The sequence below is a fragment of the Dipodomys merriami genome, unplaced genomic scaffold (assembly GCF_024711535.1).
Source record: "Dipodomys merriami isolate MVZ:Mamm:240054 unplaced genomic scaffold, mDipMer1.0.p SCAF_9, whole genome shotgun sequence".
Lineage (NCBI taxonomy): Eukaryota > Metazoa > Chordata > Mammalia > Rodentia > Heteromyidae > Dipodomys > Dipodomys merriami.
In genome coordinates, this window is record NW_027206512.1 from 19207276 (window position 1) to 19231420 (window position 24145).

The 24145-nt window shown below is 41.2% G+C and overlaps 1 protein-coding gene across 3 annotated transcripts in view; it reads right to left on the reverse strand.

Moving 5' to 3' along the window:
• Mrpl1 (mitochondrial ribosomal protein L1) overlaps positions 1 to 23799 on the reverse strand; it is a 63545-nt gene extending 39746 nt beyond the window's left edge. For 2 of the 3 annotated variants that reach the window (XM_070012991.1, XM_070012989.1), the window contains exons 1-4: positions 23708 to 23799; positions 17094 to 17214; positions 2329 to 2587; positions 93 to 176 (exon numbers count right to left, since the gene is read on the reverse strand). In XM_070012991.1, coding sequence (XP_069869092.1) covers positions 93 to 176; positions 2329 to 2587; positions 17094 to 17214; positions 23708 to 23738 — 495 coding nt within the window. In that variant the 5' untranslated portion in view covers positions 23739 to 23799. The remainder of the gene's footprint in view (positions 1 to 92; positions 177 to 2328; positions 2588 to 17093; positions 17215 to 23707) is intronic. The other variant, XM_070012990.1, reaches the window with a different exon arrangement.
• Positions 23800 to 24145: the final 346 nt, after the last annotated feature.

Genomic DNA, 24145 nt, shown 5'->3' on the forward strand with positions numbered 1-24145 from the left:
AAAATTTTCTCCGATTCTATTCAGTTAGTCTAATCATTAATATGACTTGAAAACAAATTAAATTATATAAATAGTTGACCAAAGTTACTTACCCCTGTAAATACAGCAACCGTATTCATCTCTGAAGCAAATGGGTATGGAAAACTAATAACACTTGCAAATGGCTCCACTTTTTTCTAAACATACAATAGAGGGAAAATAAAAAGTTCATCTTTCCTATTATTTCTTCCAGTCATAAAAAAACAGAACTGACACATTTAGTTCTTGGGCTTTTTTCTGTTTTGTTTTAATTGGATGTCATTCTGCTTTTCTGTAGCCTCCTGCCTCAGCCTCCCTAACACTGGGATTACAGGTACCTACCACCACACTTGATTCATGTTTTCAGTTCCTTAATTCCACACCAGGTCCTCATGTTAAGTCACTGATTACAATTCAAAGCTCAAAGTATTGTAATTCTTTTTTAGGAAACCAAAATTATTTCTAATAAAAGGAAAACATGAGTAGCATAGCTGTGTACAATGAACAACAGATAATATCCAGTTGATCTGTCACCCCCAAGGTCCAAGACTGCTCTAAACAATTAAACATACAATACCGTATCTGAAAGGTTCTTCTACGAGGGTCTATTTTGAAATATCCTGTATTATCATCACTTTCAGATATGCTTGGGAAGTAAACTGGAAAATCCAGAATAAGTAATGAAATGCTGTATTAGGAACCCTAATACAGGTAAAGATAGCCTCAGAACTAAAATGCTCTGTTAATTTGATCAAGAACCTATGTAGACATGAGGTTCAGATCCCTCAGGGAGACTTCATTCACTCATCTATTCATTTGTTCATGTAGTTATTTACAGACACTCTACCATATGAGCCGTTCTACCAAAGATTTTTTTCCTTTTCTTTTTGCTTTTTTTTTTTTTTTTGTGGTACTAGGAGGTAGACATAGGTCTTGAGTTTCTAGGCAGGTGAGCTACTGTTAAGCTCTGCCTCTAAGCCTTCTTAGAGACTGCATATGAAAACAAGTTCTAAACTACATAGTTTTGAGTGGCCTTAGGATTTGGAAGAATAAAAAGGGATTGTTTCTCGAATAAAGCATTGAAGGATTGTATTTTTAGAAAAAAACTAATTTTAATGGGAGACATCCTCCTGAGGATTTCTCAGACAAAAAGACAAATTCTTAGGCACACTAGCCTTGAGCACAGAAGCTTACAGACAGTGTCTGGGTATGGAGTTCAAGCCCCAGGATCAGCACAAAATAAAAATAAAAATTAGATTTCTTATGGGAGAAACTTAGAAAATTTAGGGCTCAAGAGTACTTTAAGACCTCTATGATAATGCAGTGTTAATTTCTTGCTTGTTTCATGAAGAAAAATCTTCTGAAGAAGTCCAATATAAAGAGATAAAACAGAGAGGCTCTGATTGAGGTTAAGAGTGAGGAGCTCACAACCTCATCTATGACAACTTAGTCTCAAGACTCCAAGGAACACAATATAGCTAATGCAAAGCCCTCTTTTACAAAGGAACACAACCCAGACAGCTTAAGTCACATTTCTAAAACAACAATGATAACTCAATTAATTTTAACACTACCTTTGTTGAAAGTTATACTAGTGATATTCAGGAGAACAGGAGATATATGTATAGCAATTCTCCAGTGTTTTCGGTATTATATTTGGAAAACTAAAAAACAAGCAAATATTTCCATACTGAGGCACAAAAAGCGCATGCGAATTTTTTTTTTTGTTTTTAATTTTATTGTATTGTAAGGATGCTGTACAGAGGGTTATAGTTACATGAGTAAAGCAAGGAGTACATTTCTTGTTGAGCATGGTTACCCCTTCCCTTGTTCCCCCACTCCCTCCTCCATCTCTCTCACTCCTCTCCCCACCCCCACAAAGTTGTAAAGTATACATCTAGGATAATTTTATCAGATGAGCAGAAAAGCTCAAAAGCTACGTACATATGAGATGATGCTTAGTGAAATGAAACCCAAGACATGGATACAAGAGGTCTTTCTGTGTTGTTTTTTTTATGTACTATGTGATTTTTTTTGTTTCCTCTGTATGGTATATCCCCTGCTGTCAATGTACTTGATTTTGGTGTCCTGCATCTTGTATACACATTTGTCTAATTTGGGGAGGTGAAGGGGAATAACAAAATGCCAAAACAAGGACACAGGATGACCCACTGCAACAATCATACCCACAAGACAGTATATTAGTAATGAACTTTTTAAAAAAATTATTACGGAAGGTCAGAATTTTTACAGTTAAGAACATTCATACAGCCATTTCCCAAATAAACTTATTTAATGAGGTCTACATACCTTTTTCCCAAGTGCCATATCCAATGTCAAATCAAGATAAACACCTTGCTTTGGATTAGTAAAGTCCAGAATTTGATATTTCTTCAGTAAGTGGATAGCTTTGTCCACCTCATATATCTGCCTTGGGTATAAGCGTTTTAAATAGACATCATCCTCAGGTTCACCTTCCATGTAGCGGTATGATTTTATTTTTTCTATCTCATCTAGTCTTTCAGCAGATGTTTTTTCTTTGGTATCTTTTCTTGTTTTCTTTTCACGCCTTAAAAAATAGATACATTCAAGATCAATTACAAGAACATGTATTCTAGGAATGTTTTTTAATTGACTATTGCTAATTGATGTAAGACAGCAAATAACAAAAATAACGTTTATTTTCATTCAAGAGCATAGTTTTTTTTGTTCTCATTCAACACATATTAAGTAAACTTTGGTACACTTTGATATAGTCAGTAGAAGTTAAAAACACTGATTAAAAAAAAAAAAAGACGCTGATGTTGCTCTTCAGATACTTACAAAGGCCTGGAGGAAATGTACTGGCAGACAGATAAGTTCAATGTAATGCCATCAATACTATGAGAGCCTTATCGTAGTCTTATGAAGAAATTTAACCCACCTTGGAGATTAGAAAAGATCATGTCTTCCAGAACTGACATGACTTTTATAGTCAATTGTGAAGCATATGAACTTAGCCTTGATATGCATCCAAAAGAAATAAAATACATATCTGCATAAAAACTCTTAAATAAATGTTCATGATAGTATTATTTATAATAGCCAAAAGATAAAAGCAATACAAATGTTCACCAACTGATAAATGGCTATGTAAAATGTGGTATATTCACATGATGCTAAGTAAGAGACATCAGTCACAAAAAAGAAAAAACATATTGTATTATCCCATTTATACAAATGATCAAGAATGGCAACTCTGAACACAGTGGCTCATACCTAAAATCTTTGCTATTTAGGAAGCAGAGATCAGAAGGACTGCCAACAAGGCAGAAAGTTAACAAGATCCGATGCCAATCAATAAATGAGCATGATGAGTGTGCCTATAATCCCAAGCACACAAGAGTCATAGGCATGAAGAGTATAATTCTAGTCTGGCCCCAGGCAAAAAAAATGTAATCCTCTATCCAAAAGACAGCTAGAGTAAAAATGGATTCAAGTGGTAAAACATCTCCCTGACAAGCACAGGTTCTGAGTTCAAATTCCAGCATCAGAAATATGCTAAAGAGATTAAAAATAGATTTAGTGCTTGTCTAGGGCTAGGAAAAAGGTTGGAAGAATGAAGAGGGCAGGCTATTTTGGAAGAATGAAAATGTTCTAAATAAAATATTGTGGCAATGGTTGTACAAGTCTATGAATTATACAGTATATAAATTATATTTTAATGAAACTGTTACCAAAAAACTGGAGTAAAACCAGGTGCCAGTGGCTCATGTCTGTAATCCTAGCTACTCAGAGGCTGAGATCTGAGGGTCATGGATAAAAGCCAACCTAGGCAGGAAAATCTGTGAGACTCTTACCAGATAAACTACCAAAAAAGCTAAAAGTGGAGCTATGACTCAAAACTACCAAAAAAGCTAAAAGTGGAGCTATGACTCAAAGTGGTAGAGTGCTAGCCTGGTGCAAAAACACTTAAGGACTGCGTGGAGCCGGGGCCAACGCCATTACAAGGCGCCGCCCACTTCCTTGCAGCTTTGAGGTAAACAACTCCATATTAGGCAGTGCTTGGCGGGACAGTGGGTCCTGGGCTTTGCGCATGCGCGAGCCACGTAGAGTCCCCAGCCAATCCCGTGGCACCTGGTGACGGTGAAAGGCAGATGACCAATGATAGAACGACACGTGTCCCTATTCCCTATATAAGCGGCCATGTTTTTTGTGTACGCTCTCTCGCTCAAGCTCTCCTATCAACTCAAAAGCTCTCCAATAAAGTGTGATCTGAGGAGACTCCTGGTGTGGTCGTTCTTCCTCGCTGGCCGAGAAGGCGCTCGCCGCAAGTGGTGCCGAAACCCGGGACCCACGCGAGAGGCCGAACAGGAGCCAGAACTCAACACTCGGAGAGGAGACGTCAAGAAGTACCTCACTGGGTGCCAACGAGACTGACCAGGCCGGTGGAGACTGCAGAAGAACCCCCTCTTGAAAAAGAAGACCCGCAAAATGAAGATGCCATCCACTCTTCTCCTGATGCAGCTGATCCTCCTGCTGTTAGCAACAGTGCTAATAGCAACCCCTGTGATAGCTAAACCAATGATGCTGTGGGCTGTTACCAGGGCGTGGCCAGTTCCTATGCCCCTGCATGCAGACTCCCTTTTTCTCCCCACCTTGTTTTCCGCAGATTGTGGGATGGGAGCTCCATGTATTTCGCCTGGGGATTAGTCAACAGCGCGACTCAACCATACTAGTATATCTCTTAAGGGGACCTTTTGTTTTTCCCTTAAGGGGAATCATTCCTGCCTGCAATTAAGGCGTCGAAATATGACCTATGTGGAGAGCCAAAACCGCTTTTTTATAAATGACCCTAAGGTTTTGTTTCAGGCATTATCACGTTTAAGTCATACAAGTAACGTATCCTTGGTCCCAGGTAATTACACCCTCATACTTACAGAGGCCATGGTACCTATAAATGCTCAGGGTAGGGATTTAAACGATTCCACTCCCTTTAAGGCTTCCCCCTATTGTAAGGCCTCTCCAGTTTTTCCCCCAGTTTTTACCCAGTGCCAGGACAGGACTTGGCAGAAGAAGCAGCTTGCCCAGGGGTTTTCCCTTTCACCTGCACTTGACAGACAAATTTTTAAAGGAACAAACCAGAACAAGACCTTTGGTGACAGATGGCCCTGGTACCAGTGGTTAGTTGCCAATAACATGGGAGCAACTTCAGATATTTCTGCACTTGCAACCTTGCGGGGCGTGACTGCCAAGCGGGTAAAGGCCCGAGTAATGGTTCATTACCAGTTAGAACAGCAAATCAAATTTAGCAACCTGACTATTTTAGAGGAGGTAGCCAATTGGACAGAAAAGGCGTCCCCTGTGTGTTTGCTTGCCCCTCATATGTTCTTGCTTACTACCAATGTCTCTGGTGATACCGTAAATTGCTCGAAAGACGAGTGCTGGCTTTCAGAATGTTGGAATGGCTTCCTCCCTGTTGCTGTAGTAGTAAAAATTCCCACACTTGTGCCGGTACCGGTACAATTAGATCCTGAAGAGTTCTCCCTGATTTCCTTGCTCAGGGAAAAGAGATTTTGGGATAACTGCTGCTATAGTGACTGCTGTGGCCATTAGTGCTGGAGCTGCCATTGTGGCCGGAGTGGCTATGGCCAATCAAGTGCAGACGGCACAGCAGGTCAATTCCATAGTTGAGCAAACATCACAAATTTTACAGGCAGAATCACAATTAAACTCTCGCCTATTATCTGGGATCCTGGCGGTTAATCAGAGGATAGATTTATTACAGGTTCAGGTAAATGAGCTCACGGAGTTAGTTCAAATAGGGGGCATTTCCCATTATAAACAATTATGTGTGACCTCCCTGCGCTTTAATGCCTCAAAAAACGAGTCACAAAAAATAAGCCATTTTTTATCTGGGGAGTGGAGAAAGGAGATTGAAGATCTAGTTCGGGGACAGCTTTTAAAGATCACCCTGTTGAATGCTACTCGGGTTCATCCTGTAACTCTGGGACAATTTACTGACTGGATTGCCTCTGCGATGTCCTTTTTCAAAGAGTGGGTGGGAGTCGGAATGTTTTTAGCCTGCTGCCTGGGAGGATGCGTGGTCTGCCTATGGTTGGTCTGTCGCCTTCGAGCCCAAACCAGAAGGGACAAGGTTGTTATCTCACAAGCATTAGCCGCCTTGGAGAGTGGATCCTCACCCCAGATCTGGCTGTCGGCCCTGAGAGGCAATTAAGCCTTACCATTCTGCATAGCCTTAGCACCCCGAGGGATCAGGGGATCCCATTGCACTGAGACAGGTATGCAACTTGCAATTTGGGACAGGGTGCGAGGCAAGTGCACTGCACTTGAGGAGGACCATCTCCTCAAGAAGAGCATGCTGGGTTGCAAGTGGGTTGATGCCCAAGATCCCACCTCTGCAAAAAAGGCATCGGATGGGCCTGGTCATCACTGGGGAAGGCGCCCCTCAGGCGAAGACCAGTGCAAGGTTCTCTCATTAATGTTTTAGACAGAGGCCCAACCTCTACTCTTACCTGTTGCCAAAAACAAAAAGGGGGAACTGCGGGGAGCCGGGGCGAACGCCATTACAAGGCGCCGCCCACTTCCTTGCAGCTTTGAGGTAAACAACTCCATATTAGGCAGTGCTTGGCGGGACAGTGGGTCCTGGGCTTTGCGCATGCGCGAGCCACGTAGAGTCCCCAGCCAATCCCGTGGCACCTGGTGACGGTGAAAGGCAGACGACCAATGATAGAACGACACGTGTTCCTGTTCCCTATATAAGCGGCCATGTTTTTTGTGCACGCTCTCTCGCTCAAGCTCTCCTATCAACTCAAAAGCTCTCCAATAAAGTGTGATCTGAGAAGACTCCTGGTGTGGTGGTCGTTCTTCCTCGCTGGCCGAGAAGGCGCTCGCCGCAAGGGACAACACCCAGGCCCTGAGTTCAAGCCCAGGACCAACACACACACACACACACACACACACACACACACTTAGGGACAACACCCAGGCCCTGAGTACACACACACACACACACACACACACACACTTAGGGACAACACCCAGGCCCTGAGTACACATACACACACACACACACACACACACACACACACACACACACACACACACACACACACACAACCTAGAGTTAGCCAGGCACCCAGGCCCTGAGTACACACACACACGTACACACACACACACACACACACACAACCTAGAGTTAGCCAGGCACCCAGGCCCTGAGTACACACACACACGTACACACACACACACACACACACAACCTAGAGTTAGCCAGGCACCCAGGCCCTGAGTACACACACACACACACGTACACACATGTACACACACACACACACACACACACACACACACACCCTAGAGTTAGCCAGGCAAAGAAACAACATAATAAAATGTACTGAACCATGAAATCAAATGGTATATAAAAGGAGCTATTTTAAGTTCTATATGATTGAGCAGTAGTTGGACAACTTTTTCTATGAAGAATGGGACAGTAAATTCTTTACCTCTGTGAGTCACATGATCTCTATTTTAATGACTCAACTGCTGCTGTAGTGTGAAAGCAGCCATAGGCAATACAAAAATAAATAAGCATAGCTATGTTCCAGAAAAATTTATTTATAGACACTCAATTTGAACTTCCTATTTCCTATATGACAAAATATTATTCTGTATTCTAAACATTTAAAGAAGTAAATATTCTTCTTAACTTATAACTGCACAGACCAGATATGACCCACTGGCCATAATTAACAGACTCTTGAATTTACAAGGTTAAGGACAACTAGAAAGCAGGAAATAGGAGAAGATGGAGTTGGAAAATCTAGATCACAAATGGTCTCCACTAGAGGCAAAGAGAAGCCAGTGACCAGGAGTGAAATTTAGATTTCTGGTGCAGATTCTGGCTGCAATAAAAGAGCTGGATCTGAAGAAAGTAGGATTAGAGATAATCAAGGTGATTCCTTCCTTTTCATCTCAAGGAGCTATGAGAGGCTGAAGTGATGGTAATAAAGCTGAACAAGATGATAAAAATAGAAAATATTCATGTGGGGGAGGGGGGAAGATTGGGTGGTGGGGAGGTAGGGGAGAGGTAGGGAAGGGATGTGAAGGGTAAACAAAGGAGGAGGCTGCAATGCTTGATAAGAAATGTATGCATTATCCTGCCCATGTAATTGTAACCCCTCTGTATAGTATGTTCAAAAAAAATTAAATTAAATTTAAAAAAAAGAAAATATTCATAACATAGAAGGTAGGAAAAAGGAAAAACAGAGTAAAATATTTCTAAGGCTTCTGGCTTGAGGGACTAGACATAAACTAGCATCACTAACTTATAACCAAAAATAAAGAAAGCAAAAAAGTCTTCTAGTGAAGGAGGAAGTCACGGAGGTGAGTTCAGTCTGGGCTTTATAGAGTGAGAGTTCTTTACCCTCTTCCTCTCCATTCAAGTGATTGCACTTCCTCTTCCTCCTAAAGGGATAGAACATTTTACCCAGCCATATGACTAGGTTGACAGAATAAAGAAATGACAGTTTCTCTGCTATAAACTTAAGCCTGAAGAAGTTTCATAAGTCTCTACATTCATGCTTGTATTTCTGCTACTTTCATTAAGAACATGCCTCAGCCAGCTCAAAGGTAGGAGGATGAAAGACATGTGAAACAAAACTGCCCCCCATATAGCCCCAGGCCAAATAAGACAATTATTTTTAACTGACCTGCAAACTCATAGAGGAATATCAAGTCCAGAAGGTTATCAGGGACACTCATCTGAATCCCACCTAGGCCTACTGACCCACTGATGCATAAGCAATTTTAAGTAATTGTGGTGAAGTTTGTCATGTGGAAAAACAAGTAGAACTAGAGCAATGTAATTTTTCAGCATTTATTCAAACCATAAAATCTTAGATTAGTAAAATAGTATTGTAGAAAGATATTTGGAGTCTGTGGTGAGTCTCACAGACTTTGTTGCTGGGGCTGACTCTGAACCGAGATCCTCAGATCTCAGCCTCCTGAGTAGCTCGGATTACAAGTGTGAGCCACCAGCGCCCAGCTTCTTCTAAGACATTTCTAACAGAAGCTAGCTCAGGCAGAAAATCGTGAGATGCTCATCACCAATTAACCACCAAAAAGAAAGCGAATAGTGGAGTTGTAGGTCAGGTGGCAAAGCACTAGCTTTGAGTGGAAAAAGCTAAGGGAGAGCTTCCAGACCTAGCTGGTAATGAGGCTTGAACTCAAAAAATAAAAACCTATAAAACTTTTTTTTCATTCAAAGTCAATCTAACATATAATTCCATTCTTGCTTTTAGCACTTAATAAATCCTTATTACCACAACTAATAATAGTATCCTCCCAGCTAATTAGCAATTTAACAGAATAGCAGATAATGACAATCCTCATTTTGATGAGATGCAGGTGTCCTTTTAGACCAGTAGCCTACGTAGTGCCAAGTGGATGATTATAACAGGTCTCAATAGCTACCTTGGAAGTAATCCACAAATTCCCCAACCTTCCAAACTGGAGAAACCACATTTTTACCTTAGATTTAGTAGAGAACAAAGACAGTAGGAAGAGACTAGAAAGCTTGTTTTAGGAATGAAGCCTTCTGCATAAAGAAAATATCCTAGTGAAGTCTCCAAACTTACTTTGCAAAAATGCATTTAACTTGTCAGTAGCATGAAATCTCTAACAGGCTGAAATTAACTTTTTAAATGATTAAATCTCTGTAATACCCCAAAAAGTCTAAGACATAATAAGTCTAAGATGTTTATATAGTAGCTTATTTACTTATACTTTGAACTTTGTTTCAAAAAACATCTGAGTTGGTTCAGTGAAAACATTTTCAAGTTGCAAATAGAATACTGTTTAAATAAAAACAAAAACAAACAAGTGAAATATAACATTATTATAATATAGATCAAATAAGATGCTTTGGAAACCAGGCACAGTGGTAAAGGTTTACAATCCCAGTATTGAGAGACAGAGGCAGAATCTGCAAAGCGAGTTTCAAGCCAGTCTAGCTACATAGAGACTCTGTCTGAAACACACACACACACACACACACACACACACACACACACACACACACACACACACACACACACACACACACACACACACAAAATGTACTCAGGCAAAAGGTGTAAAGACACTTGCCTAACACACACACACACACACACACACAATGTACTCAGGCAAAAGGTGTAAAGACACTTAAAAGGTGTAAAGACACTTGCCTAACACACACACACACACACACACATACACACACACACACACACACACACACACACACACACAATGTACTCAGGCAAAAGGTATAAAGACACTTGCCTAACATGCACTAGATTCCATTTCCAGTTCTGGGAAGAAAGGAGAAAGGATGGATGGGTAGAAGGATGAACAGGAGGAAGGGAGAGAAGGAGGGTGGCTCATATTTGTAATCCTTGCTACTCAGGAGGCTGAGATCTAAGGACCAGAGTTTGAAGTCTTCCCAGGCAGGAAAGTCCCTAAGACTCTTATCGGTAATTAAACACCAAAAAAGCTAGAAGTGGAGCTGTGGCTCAAGTAGAAGAGTGCTAGCCTTGAGCATAAAAGCTCAGGGACAGTGCCCAGGACCTGAGTTCAAGCCCCAAGACCAGCACAAATAAATAAAGTCTTGCAAATGAAATTCCTAATATAATAATGAGCTCAGACCTACTGGGTGTTTTTTATAGGATTCCAAAAAATGTCTCCCTTCATCCTATTTTTTTTGTCAGTTGTGGGGCTTAACTCTGGGCCTGAGTGCTCTCCCTGTGCTCTTCAGCTCAAGATAAAAGCTCTACCAGTTCGGCCACAGCACCACTTCCAGCTTTTTCTGTTTATGTAGTGCTGAGGAATCGAACCCAAAACTCATGCATGCGAGGCAAGCATTCTACCACTGAGCCATCTTTCCAGCCCCTCTCCCTTCATTCTTAAGAATGACATTTAAAAGGTCTTTGTTGTTCATGTAATTAGGTAAGGCCCTATCTGAAAGGCTTAAAATACTGTGATTTTCATTATAAATTAATCATACTAGAACAGTTTTGGGGAAGGTAGAGGAGAAACACCTGGCAGTCTGAATCAAAGAGAACAGAATTTAGCTGCAGTTACCTGGGTAACTAAACCATAGAGATTAAATGAGTAACAAAAGACTGCACTCAGCTAAAACCTTTCACCTTGTCTCATCTGTCCTCTAACTCCAAAAACATAAAAGGAAAAATAATCCTATGGTCAAATACAATAAAACAATAAATAAATAAACTACTATAATAAAGCTCCCGCCAAAACCTTTGAAAATCTGTGACCAAGAGACCAATCTAGGTCCTCCCAAAGCTGAAGGATCCTTTACATGAGAAGCTGGGGGAATAGAAGAGCAATACCACTTCCATGAAACTATACTGAACTCAACAGTACTAAACTGAGATCCGCAGAGCATATTAATAAAACGAAGTCACTCACTGGTTTACTCGTTATCTTTAAAACTAAAAGCAGTTCTGCTTCAACTTAAAATGGTAAAATAAAGCCAGTAAGAGTTGGGAATAGAACAGTCCCAGTGCTGAGATCACAAAGCTAAGGTTGTAGGCAACCAAGTAGTCTAAAATCTAAGGTGTCAGCCCCCACTCACTCAGGTCTTCACCATGACAGACCTTGAAAGGCAACCAAGAAGAAAAAAATGGTGGGGCTAGCATGACAACATAATCTACTAGGAGATGGGGACAAATGGGGAATTTACACTCAATTCACAGGCCTTTTTCCTCCACCAGGTGTTCCCAAGAAAGATTTGGTGCACGGTTGGAAACTAAAGCACCTCCCTAGAGGCTGCAGGCAGGAGGAAAAGGCCCAGGCAAACATACATACTGTCTCTATGAAAGGAAAAGAAAAAAAAAGGAAAGAAAGAAAATCCCAGAATTTCTACCCCTGGAGGCAGGACAGGAAGGAATCTATACCTAGTATCCTATCCCAATATTTCTGGGAGAGGAGAAGGCAACTTCCTCTCAGGACCTGTAACAGATACATACCATGGAGGAAAAGGAACTGAAATGCTGAAATCTCTTCTAAGATCCAGCCACATTGCTTACTGAAAACCTAATCTATCTATCACCCCCTCCCCAACCCTGTCCCAGCAACTCTGAGTTATAAGCAACAGCAACCTATGATGAGAGAGGGGCCAGAATGTTCAAGTGACTACCCTCTATGGAACAAGCTGCACAGGGAAAACGTAACACTGGGGAAAATCCTCTAGCAACCCAGCCTACACTCTAAGCACAAGTAACCATAGCAACCACGAAACCAAAACCTAGCTCAGTCCTTACTAGAGAAACAACACTGACAGATGAAATGCCCATTTGCTGTTGTAATAACTACTACAGTATCTTCTATTCTGTACAAGATATTTGGCCTTCAATACAAATTTTTGCAATACACAAGGCAAAAGAGAACCCACTGTCAAGAGAGAAATGGAACTAGATCCAAATGACCCGAAAAAAACTAGGATCTGCTACTGGTAAACCGAAGCTATATGCTTGTGCACATAGAGTTGGGAGAGGACCAGATGACTCTCTACTCTGTCTCATATCTTGATTTAAAAACAAAACAAGAAAACAACCTAGCCATAAAAAATTAGTATATGGGGGGGAGGGAAGGCGGGGAGGATGGGGGGCGGGGGAAGGATGGGAGGGGATGGGAAGGGGAAACAAAGGAGGAGGCTACAATGCTTGATAAGAAATGTACTCATTATCTTGCCCATGTGATTGTAGCCCCTCTGTACAGTATTTTCACACACACACAAAAAAAATTAGTATATGAGCCAGGCGCCAGTGGCTCATACCTGTAATCCTAGCTACTCAGGAGGATAAGATCTGAGGATCACGGTTCAAAGCCAGCCTGGGCAGGAAAGTCTGTGAAACTCTTATCTCCAATGAACTACCAGAAAACCAGAAGTGGCTCTGTAGCTCAATTGATAGATTGCTCACCTTGAGCTGAAGAGTTGAGGGAGAGCACTCAGGCCTGGAGTTCAAGCCCCATGACAACAACAACAACAACAAAATTAGTATATTATAAAAACCAATGCATTAAAAAATAAATATTACACTGGGTGCCAGTGGCTCACACCTGTAATCCTAGACACTCAGGAGGCTGAGATCTGAGGATTGTGGTTCAAAGCCCAGGCCCAGAGATCAAGCCCCACAACCAACAAAAAATAAATAAAATAAATAAATATTACAACTGAAATTACGAACACTGATTCTAGACAAGATGACTCTCAACATGCCTGCCCATTGGCAGGCATGAAAAAACATCTGCTTCTAAATTTCTGTAGCTCTTTAAAATGTACATAATGCTTGTCCTATGTATTTTAGATTAATAAAAAGTATCTCTAAAATTGTACTGAAATAAAATTTGAGAACCTATAACAATTTCCAACAGAATACACAAAAGACTATAAAGACAAAATAATCTGAAAATAATTACTATTCCTAATAAACAAATACTTGCACAAATCAAAAAGGAAAAGACAGCCCAACAGAAAAGAAGGCAGAAAACATATACTAGGAATACATTATAGAAACAGAAAACTGCTAGTTTCCAAGAAAACTGGATACTTCACTCATTGCTGGGTACAGACGTAAATCGGTACAAACAGGACTGCTCAAACTTCTCAACAAAACCCAGTCCAGGCAGCATTCACACCCAAAGAAAGCCTTTTTGAGTTCATTTATGCCAGTTGCCTATTCATCCTCTATGTAAGCCAAATCAGACAAATGGTTTTTACATATACATTATTATTCACCTTCATGCTTCAGTAGCACTAAAATATCATTCTCCTAATTATCCTGCAAGATTCCTTCAAGACTCAGCTCAAATACTCCTTACCCTACTCTCTCCCTCAGAGAGAATAAACTGAGCTTTCATCTATGATCACAAAGCAAGCACTTGGTCCATATCTCTAATAAGAAAATTAAAACACTAAAGTGAACTTATAGCATATATCTGTGCTATTTATAATATATGAACAGCTCCTCCTCGTCAACAAAAAATAGGACATAAACAGAAATGTCACAGGAAAGAAACATAAAACATTGTTAAACAGAACATATGAAGAAATATAAATAAAAATGGAAGTCAGGCACCGGTGGCTCATGCCTGTAATCCTAGCTACTCAGGAGGCTGAGATCTGAGGATCGCGGTTCAAAGCCAGCCCGGGCAGTAAAGACTGTGAGACTCCTATCTCCAATAAACCACCAGAAAACCAGAAGTGGCGCTGTAGCTCAAGTGGTAGAGCGCTCGCCTTGGGCTGAAGAGGGACAGCGCCCAGGCCCAGAGTTCAAGCCCCACGACCGACAAAAAAAAAAAAATTAATAAATGCACACATCCACATCTTTTGTCCCAACAATTGTATTGCTCAGAGCTTGTGCTATAAATACTTCCATTATATTTGGACAAGATACATAACCATTCACTGCAGGATCATTTAATAGCAAAAGTTTGAAAAATAAATGTGAATCCATAGGGGAATAGTTATATAAATTGTAGTATATTCACACAAACATTATACAGTTAAAATGATTAGACAGCTTCATATGAAATTATTTCCAAGATATAGTGTTAAAAGCAAATGAGATGCAAAACAGGGGGTATAGTACACATAAGAAAATAACGTGTTCATATAAATGCACACATCATTGTAACTGAATGTCTAAGGGATAGACCAGAAAAAATCACCTACTTTTTATTCCATAATCTTTACAGTTCTTTAACTGCTTTCTATTAGTATTTACCTGTTCACTGTTACTCCTTCATCTTAAATATTTTTTTCAAATAAAAGAAATAATTATTTATGCTATAATTCCCTTCATAAAAATCAACAAACTTGCAGCCTGCCTGACCCATGTAGGGTAGACCTGAACAAAATACATCAAATAAGAGAATACTGTGGCTAAGTTTATAGCATAACAATATATTGAGTGGGCTGGGAAGGTGGTTCAGTGGTAGAGTGCATGCCTTGCATTCATGAGGCCATGGGTTCGGTTTATCAGCACCACATAAGCAGAAAAAGACGGAAGTGGCACTGTGGCTCATGTGGTAGGGTGCTAACCTTGAGCTGAAGAGGTGAGGGACAGCACCCAGGCCCAGAGTTCAGGTCCCACAACTGACCAAAAAAAAAAAAAAAAAAGACTACATTGAGCAAGCCAAGCACTGTTCATTCATGCTTATAATCCTAGATACTCTGATGGCTGAGATCCCTGGATGGTGGTTCAAAGCTAGACTGGGCAGGAAAGTTTCTGAGACTCTTACCTCCAATTAATCACCAAAGAGGCAGAAGTGGAACTGTAGCTCAAGTGGTAGAGTATTAGCCTTGAGCAAAAGAGCTCAGAATAGCACCCAGGCTCTGAGCACGCATGTGCGTGTACAAGCAAGCAAGCAAGCAAACACACACATAAACACACACACACATACACACACACAGAGCAACTAGGAATTTACAGTTTTACCAGAAACTTTTCATAGTTCAGTTCTCATTTTAGATACTTCATTCTATTAAACTTCACCATAAAGTAAGTTTTCATAAATCAAATCCTATTTTCTTTTCAGACTCTATGTTCCAAATTTACCAATTCTATTATACTACAATGTCATAAAAAATAACTCTGGTTAGACAATTTGGACAAATTCCTCCCTCCAACACATTTGAGTCATCTGGCCCCAGATATACTAGTGGATCTTTGGGCTTCCATTCCTCCACCTGTGAAATGTTCATCCAAGTATCTGTACTTCATAGAGCTGTTGTAAATATTAAATGAATACATAGGTGCTTTATTTGCATCTACACATAAAGTTTAATTACTAATATTCTATAGCTTCTCAGCATCTTACAATTCTCTGAACCTCTTCTTTAACCATTAAAAACTGTGACATTGAGGAGGGCAAATTCAGAAAAGGTAAATAACTATTATCTATGTCTATACTTTATTCATATCTGTGTCATTTGTGAAAAGAAACAATTAGTGCAATGTCCTATAACCAGAAGACAAGCGGGAGAGTCTAGCCAACCTGTGCCTTAGTCCCTTCCTCAGCAGAAAGCAAAGCAGTGTGCTATAAGGCTCTTACACCATTATTCAGCTTAACAAGATGGCAGTATCAGAGGAGAAAAAGATTGAGTTTTTGCTCTTGGAAATCAAAACACTGGGAGAATAAATTTTATTCCTTTAGATTTCTACATGTTCAAACCCTACATAACACAATATCAATTACATAGATATAATGAATATCTGTACTGGTAATCAAATAACTAACTTAAAAACCACCTAAGAGGAAAGAATGTAAAGAGTAGAAAAAATGTCTGTCTGTCTGTCTGTCTGTCTGTCTCTCTCTCTCTCTCTCTCTCACACACACACACACACACACACACACCACAATACTCTAATTAAAATTCAGTAAATAGAACAGTAGATTCTGTTCTAAAAAGGCAGTATTTTAAAAAGGCTAGATTCCAGAACTAAAGACCTTGAGTTCAAATCCTTGTTCCAACATATACTGTCTCTCTGACCTTGGGCCTTGATTTTCTTATCTATAACATGAGTAAAATCACAATATCTTCTTCATAAGCTGATGCAGGAACTACATTAGTTAATAAATGTCAGTGCTCAATAAATGCTAAGTATTATTATAGTAACTCATCTTTCCAGCAAAGCTTTCCACCAAAGCTATAAGGCCAAAGAAGCAGAGATGATAAATTTTTACAATATAGGCTCCTGTAAATCTTTAAGGAACTAGCCAAGTTTTTTAATCAAAAATTTAAATAAGGGCTGGGAAAGTGGCTCAGTGGTAGAGCACTTGCCTTGCATGCTCGAGGTCCTGGGTTCGATTCCTCAGTACCACATAAGAAAAAAGCTGGAAGTGGTGCTGTGGCTCAAGTGGTAGAGCGCTAGCCTTGAGCTGAAGAGCTGAGGGACAGCGCCCAGGCCCAGAGTTCAGGCCCCACAACCGGAACCCCCCCCAAAAAATTTAAATAATAGTAAATAAAATAACAAGCACAAACAAACAAAAAAAGCAATACTTACCTTGTAGCAGGAACTGCAGCAGCCAAATGTCTGTTGGGAACCAGAACATTTACAGAACCAGGATAGAGAGATATTTGATAAACCATCTTCGAAAATCTATGCCTTTGATGATGCAGCCAGACTTGAAAGGAAAAATATTAAACATTAATATTAAATAATCATCACATTTGTAATTATTTACCTTCCAAAACAAAAACACTGAATATTTTGTGACTCTTAACCATTCTTTAAAAAGTGCAATAATGGGGACAGGGATGTAGATTAGTTAGAGCATTTGCCTAGCATGTTCAAGGCCCAGGGTTCTATCAGCAGTACTACCACCAAAAAAAAAAAAAACCAAAAAACAGTATACAATGGAAACTACACATCTAGAAACATATACAAAATTTGAATATATTTTTTCTCTTACTTTTAACTTAATCTAGTCCGGGCTCAAGGGAGTATTATCAAGAAATGTGTGTACGTATGTTTTAAAATAATTTGTTTTATTGATTCATGTGTTTAACAAATAATATATTCACAGGATTTTTCAAGTTCTTCTGAATATCCAAGTAAGGAGTTTGTCCTATTACAGAACAAGACAATTATAAGGCCCCAACATGTTGATTCACAATTGCAATCCTAGCTGCTTGAGAGGTAGAGATCAGAGGGATCATGCCTTGAGGTCAGAATAGGCAAAGTGTTAGCAAGACAGCAGCTTAACAAATAAGAAAGACATTGAACCAGAGCAACAGGTAAGGGTATCTCAGTCCAAGGCTGGCCCTCAGCAAAATGTAAGATGCACTGGGCGCCTGTGGCTCATGCCTACAATCCTAGCTACTCAGAAGGCTAAGATCCAGCCCAGGCAGGAAAGACCATGAGACACTTATCTCCAATAAACCACTCAAAAAACCGGAAGTGGCACTGTGGCTGAAGTAGTGAGTGCTCACCTTGAGCTGAAGAGCTGGGGGACAGCATTAAGGCCCATAGTTCAAGCCCCATGACCACCACCAACAACAACAACAAAAAAGATGCTGTCAAAAAAACAACTAAAAGGGGCTGGGAAGGTGGCTCAGTGGTAGAGTGCTTGCCTTGCATGCATGAGGCCCTGGGTTCAATTCCTCAGCACCACATAAGCAGAAAAAGCTGGAAGTGGCACTGTGGCTCAAGTGGTAGAGCACTAGCCTTGAGCTGAAGAGCTGAGGGACAGCGCCCAGGCCCAGAGTTCAGGCACCGTGACTGGCAAAAAAAAAAAAAAAAACAACTAAAGAAAGAAAATGGATGGGGTCACAGATCAAATGGTTGAGCTCCTTTTAATAACTCCAAGGCCCTAAGATCATACACCAATATAGCCAAAAAATAAAACAGGACTTATTCTACAGCTATACTTTACAAAGCTGAACTATAAAGTTTACTGAAGTATAAACTCAGACATTTATCTGGTAAACAAGTATAAAAAGACTTAAACAACAAATGATTGAACAACAGATCCATATATACATGGATACCTGAAACAAGAAAGTGATGCTACTGTGAATCACTGTGTAAAGAGTTCAGTGAGTTGTTTGAAGACAAATGATTACCCATTGGGAAAAAGTATTTTCAGATCTTCTATATAAACATCACACTTAGACAACTTAATGATTGTAAATGACAAAACCTACACTTTCATTAAAAAAATATTTTTGCCAGGCGCAGGTTGCTCATTCCTGTAATCCTAGCTACTCAGGAGGCTGAGAGCTGAGGATCACGGTTCAAAGCCAGCCTGGGTAACAAAGTCTGTGAGATTCTTTTTTTTTTTTTTTTTTTGTCAGCCGTGGGGCTTGAACTCTGGGCCTGGGCGCTGTCCCTCAGCTCTTCAGCTCAAGGCGAGCGCTCTACCACTTGAGCTACAGCGCCACTTCCGGTTTTCTGGTGGTTTATTGGAGATAGGAGTCTCACGGTCTCCCCTGCCCGGGCTGGCTTTGAACCGCGATCCTCAGATCTCAGCCTCCTGAGTAGCTAGGATTACAGGCGTGAGCCACCAGCGCCCAGCTAAGTCTGTGAGATTCTTATCTCCAATCAACCACCAGAAAACCAGAAGTGGTGCTGTGATTCAAGTGGTTGCTAACCTTGAGCTAAGAGCTGAGGGACAGTGCCCAGGCCCATAGTACAAGCCCCATGAACAAAAAAAATATACATATTTTTAAGAAAACATTTATATGACCTTTAGGATGATATATCACATAAAAACTAAAAAAGTGGGCTTGGAAGGTGGCTCAGTGGTAGAGCACTTGCCTTGCATGCATGAGGCCCTGGGTTCGATTCCCCAGCACCACATAAGCAAAAAGAAAAAAAGCCGGAAGTGGCGCTGTGGCTCAAGTGGTAGAGCACTAGCCTTGAACTGAAGAGCTGAGGGACAGTGCCCAGGCCCAGAGTTCAGGTCCCATGACTGGCCAAAAAAAAAAACAAAACGAAAAAAGTATGAAAAAATAGTGGCTATATTCATGTTAAGAACTTCTGTTTATCAAATATAAAGCAAGTGATGAGATAAACCAAATACTAGTATTGCCAAAACATGTATACTGGAGGAGGCTACAATGCTTGATGAGAAATGTGCTCATCATCTTGTCCATGTAATTGTAACCCTTCTATACAGTATTTTCACAATAAAAAATAAATAAAAATTTAAAAAAACATGTATACTGACAAAAGATTAGTATCTTCAATATGTAGGACCAGAGAAGATAAAAAAGCTACTAGGTAAAAGTAAACACAAATAATGCATAACTACATTAAAAGATATACAACCTCACTAGTAATTGGTAAATATAAATGCAATAAGATATCTTACATCAGTGCTAAAGGGTAGTCACAGGCCTGATGCATTCTGCAACCAAATAAATACTACACCAACACATAAACCCTATTTCTAAAAATACTGTTTAATGCAGCTGACAATATTTTAATTCACAAAACTTTCTCAACCAAGGAAGGTGTATTATGATTTACTGTAGACAGGTAAGTTTATAGATTAGATAATGTAAGTAATATTGTTTTACACACATCAGATTGGTAACCTTTAGATGAGAGCTGGGTATCGGAGGTTCATGCATGAACTTTTAGCTACGCAGGAGGCTGAAGCCTGAAGATCTCAGTCTAAGGCCAACTCAAGTAGAAAAGTCCTCGAGACTTTTATCTCCAATTAACCAGCAAAAAATCAAGTGGAAATGTGGTAGAGTGCTAGCCCTATGATCTAGAAAACTAACAAGAGTGCAAAGCCTTGAGCTCAAGCCCCAGATCCAGTATGCAGGTACACGTGCATGTGCACACATGTGCACAAACACACACACAGAGCACTGATAATGTCAAGTAGGTGCAAATTATATACACTCCATCAACTGGCTATCATTTTGGAAAACATTACAGCTTTGCCCAATGAAGCCGCAATTCCACTCCTACATAAGTATGTGCTGACGGACTGTCCAACAATATTGACATTGTTTCTAATAGGAAAACTACAGAAGAGAACCCAAACATTGATCAACAATAGACTGGAATCATATGTGGTCTATTCTTATTTTTTTTAAGTATACAACTGGAAAAAATAACAACTCTGCTACACAAATATTTTGAGATAAAAAATAAAAGCAGAATCACTATTTAGCATTTACAGTGGTGAGAACTGAATACTAATTTTTCAGCAGAAATTCTTCAAATTGTTACAGAGTAAAAGAAAGCAAATTACAAAGATATCACTCTTTAGGTAGCACTAGACCATGATCTCTCTACTTTCAACGTGTCTGTGTGTATTATACTCATTCAACCATTCTCAAATTTACTGAGTCAACACTCATTATTTAAAGCCCTACCCCCACACATATAACTTGGCAAGGAGATGGAAACTACTCCATTCTTGTTAGCTTATTCTTTTGAAATTGTTATGAAAGGTTAGTGATCCTCAGGTATTAGTCCTAAACTGGCTACCCTAATCTAGGAGATTTTATCCATTTAGCATTCACCTTCTCTTAACACCAGCCACCATCATCTACTACTACTTTTGTTCCTCCCTATTCCTTTTTTCACCTATGATTAGTAAGAAGGTGGAATGGAAATGGAAATGGAAATCACATCATGTCACTTGTCTAGCTTATCCCTAGCTCTTTGAATGTACACTCTTTCCAGAGTACACCATGAGCTACTTTTAACCTATGCATTGATTGAGCTTGATCTAATGGCATTTCACATGCTCACCAGGCTTCAAATACATCACCTGTTTTCAGTTACCTGGGCATACACGGTTGTTTTGTTATATTCATATACAACCTCCTTTCCATCTGTGACATTCTACTTTACTACTCTACTCATCCTTCACACAGCTAATTCATAATCATCCAGTCACATTTCAAGTACTCTATTTAAACATTACTTCTTCAGAACACTTTAGTGAAGACTCAGAATAAATGAGATTCATCACATACATGTACAGTAGCTCAAAATGCTCCCTATTAGCAGTAAGGACACTTGTAATTAAAGAAGTAATTGTCTAGCCAGGCGAAGGTGGCTCATGCCTGTAATCCTAGCTACTCAAGAGGCTGAGATCTGAGGATGACAGTTCAAAGCCAGCCTGGGCAGGAAATAAACCACCAGAAACAGAAGTTGTGCTGTGGCTCAAGTGGCAGAACGCTAGCCTTGAGCTGAAGAGCTGAGTGACAGTGAGAGGAGGAGGAGGAGGAGGAGGAGGAAGAAAAAGAAGGAGGAAAAAGAAGAGGAGGAGGAAAAAAAGGAGGTGGAGGAAGAAGAGGAGGAAAAAGAGGAGGAGGAGGAGGAGGAGAAAGAAGGGGAGGAGGAGAAGGAAGAGGAGAAGATTGTCTAATTAATGTCTGTTCCTCAATAGATGATAAGTACCATGAGAAGAAAATGTGTACAGGTTATTCACCATAATATTTACATGCCAAGCATGTAAATCCATTGAATGAACAAATTAGATTAAAACTTCGATTCAAACTACTTGAAATTTCCACTACATTGGGGCAGGGAAGGTGACTCAGTGGTAGAGTGCTTGCCTTGCATGCATGAGGCCCTGGGTTCGATTCCTCAGCACTACACAAGCAGAAAAAGCCAGAAGTGGCGCTGTGGTTCAAGTGGTAGAGTGCTAGCCTTGAGCTGAAAAGTTGAGGGACAGTGCCCAGGTCCAGCGTTCAGGCCCAAGACTGACTAAATAAATAAATAAATAAAGTCTTTGGGGTTGGGAAGGTGGCTCAGTGGTAGAGCGCTTGCCTTGCATGCATGAGGCCCTGGGTTCGATTCCTCAGCACCACATAAGCTGAAAAAAAAAGCCGGAAGTGGCGCTGTGGCTCAAGTGGTAAAGTGCTAGTCTTGAGCTCTTTGCTGAGGGACAGCGCCCAGGCCCAGAGTTCCCCACGACCGGATCCCTCCCTCCCCCCCCAAAAAATCCACTACAATACACTGAAGGGGAGCAGGGGGTGTGCATGTGCGTGTGTGTATGTTTCCAAAAAGTTTTATTGGGACATAGCTAGCTCATTTGTTTATATTACCATCTGAGGCAGCTTTCACGCTACTGTGGCAGAGCGGATTAGCTCTGAAGAGATTTGTAGCTGGTCAATCTAAAGTACATGCTAGCTGGCTCTCTGAAGAAAGTGTTTTCTGCACATGCTTACTGTCTAGTAGTGCTGAACTCAGAGTTTAGATGTAGATTATTTAGTCATTGAACACATCCAGAACAACACACCTAAAAAGTACCAAATGTAGAGACCTTGGGGCCAGATTAACTCATATATGAGACTCCTGCCACATTGACATAAACCATACTGAAAAGGTACAAACTGTTCCTAAAGTCAATAACTGTTATTAAAAAGTAACCAATGATTCCTAAGCCAGACAAACTGTACCTTGCACACACATTAAAAAAAAAAAGACCTAACAGAGGAAAGTGAAGAAACACTAGGATCATGGTTCAAAACAAGCCCGGGCAAAAATTTGTCTATGAAACGCCATCTCCAAAATAACCCGTAAAAATAAGCAACCACCACACCACCACCACCACCACCACCACCATCACCACCACCACCATCACCACCATCACCACCACCATCACCACCACCACCACCACCACCCCCACCACACCATCACCACCACCATCACCACCATCACCACCACCATCACCATCACACCATCAGCACCACCATCACTACCACCACCACCACCACCACCACCACACCATCACCACCATCACCACCACCACACCATCATCACTATCACCATCACCACCACCACCATCACCACCACCACCATCACCACCATCATCACCATCACACCATCAGCACCACCATCACTACCACCACCACCACCCCCACCACACCATCACCACCATCACCACCACCACCACCATCACCACCATCACCCCCAACCCCACCCCCCCACTACCCCCTCCCCGCGGCCCCGCCGACTACAGCCTCAGGGCCACCGGCCCCAGAAAGGCGTGAAACCCGGCCGCCTGTAAAGAATGGCGTTCCAGATTACAAAAAAGACCCAACACCAGGCATTTCGAGCTGACCCCGGGCCTGGACACTGGTGTGCAGGTGAAGAGAACGGACACCAGAGCTCCCCGCCAGCCAGTCAGCCCGACGTCTCACCCGCACCGAGGGATCGGATGGCCGCCGCCATGTTGGCCGCTCGGGATGGTGTCGACGCTAACGGTCCGACGTCTCGACTGGGCAGAATTGAAAAGAAGGTTCCGCCCTGGAATTGGCGGAAGGGGGAAGGAGTTAGAAGGAGCAACGGAACAAGGCGGAGACCAAAATAGGCCTGACTGCCGGCGTGGCGGACGTGTCACGGTCAGGTCTCGGGGTTGTCCCGGACCCTTTGTTTCGTGGTTCCGGTTCACCGGCTTCACCAGCTTCGGGAGAGGCGCTCACCATCCCGTTCCTCGCTTCTTCCCTTCCTCCTCCCGCCGTCCCCCCCCCCCACGCCTCTGATCCTGCAAATAGGCTCCGAACGATCTGACGATCCGAAGCCTCCGCCTTTGTCAAGAACCGGGCTGCGCTGGTGGTTCAGCGGCAGAGCGCCTGTCC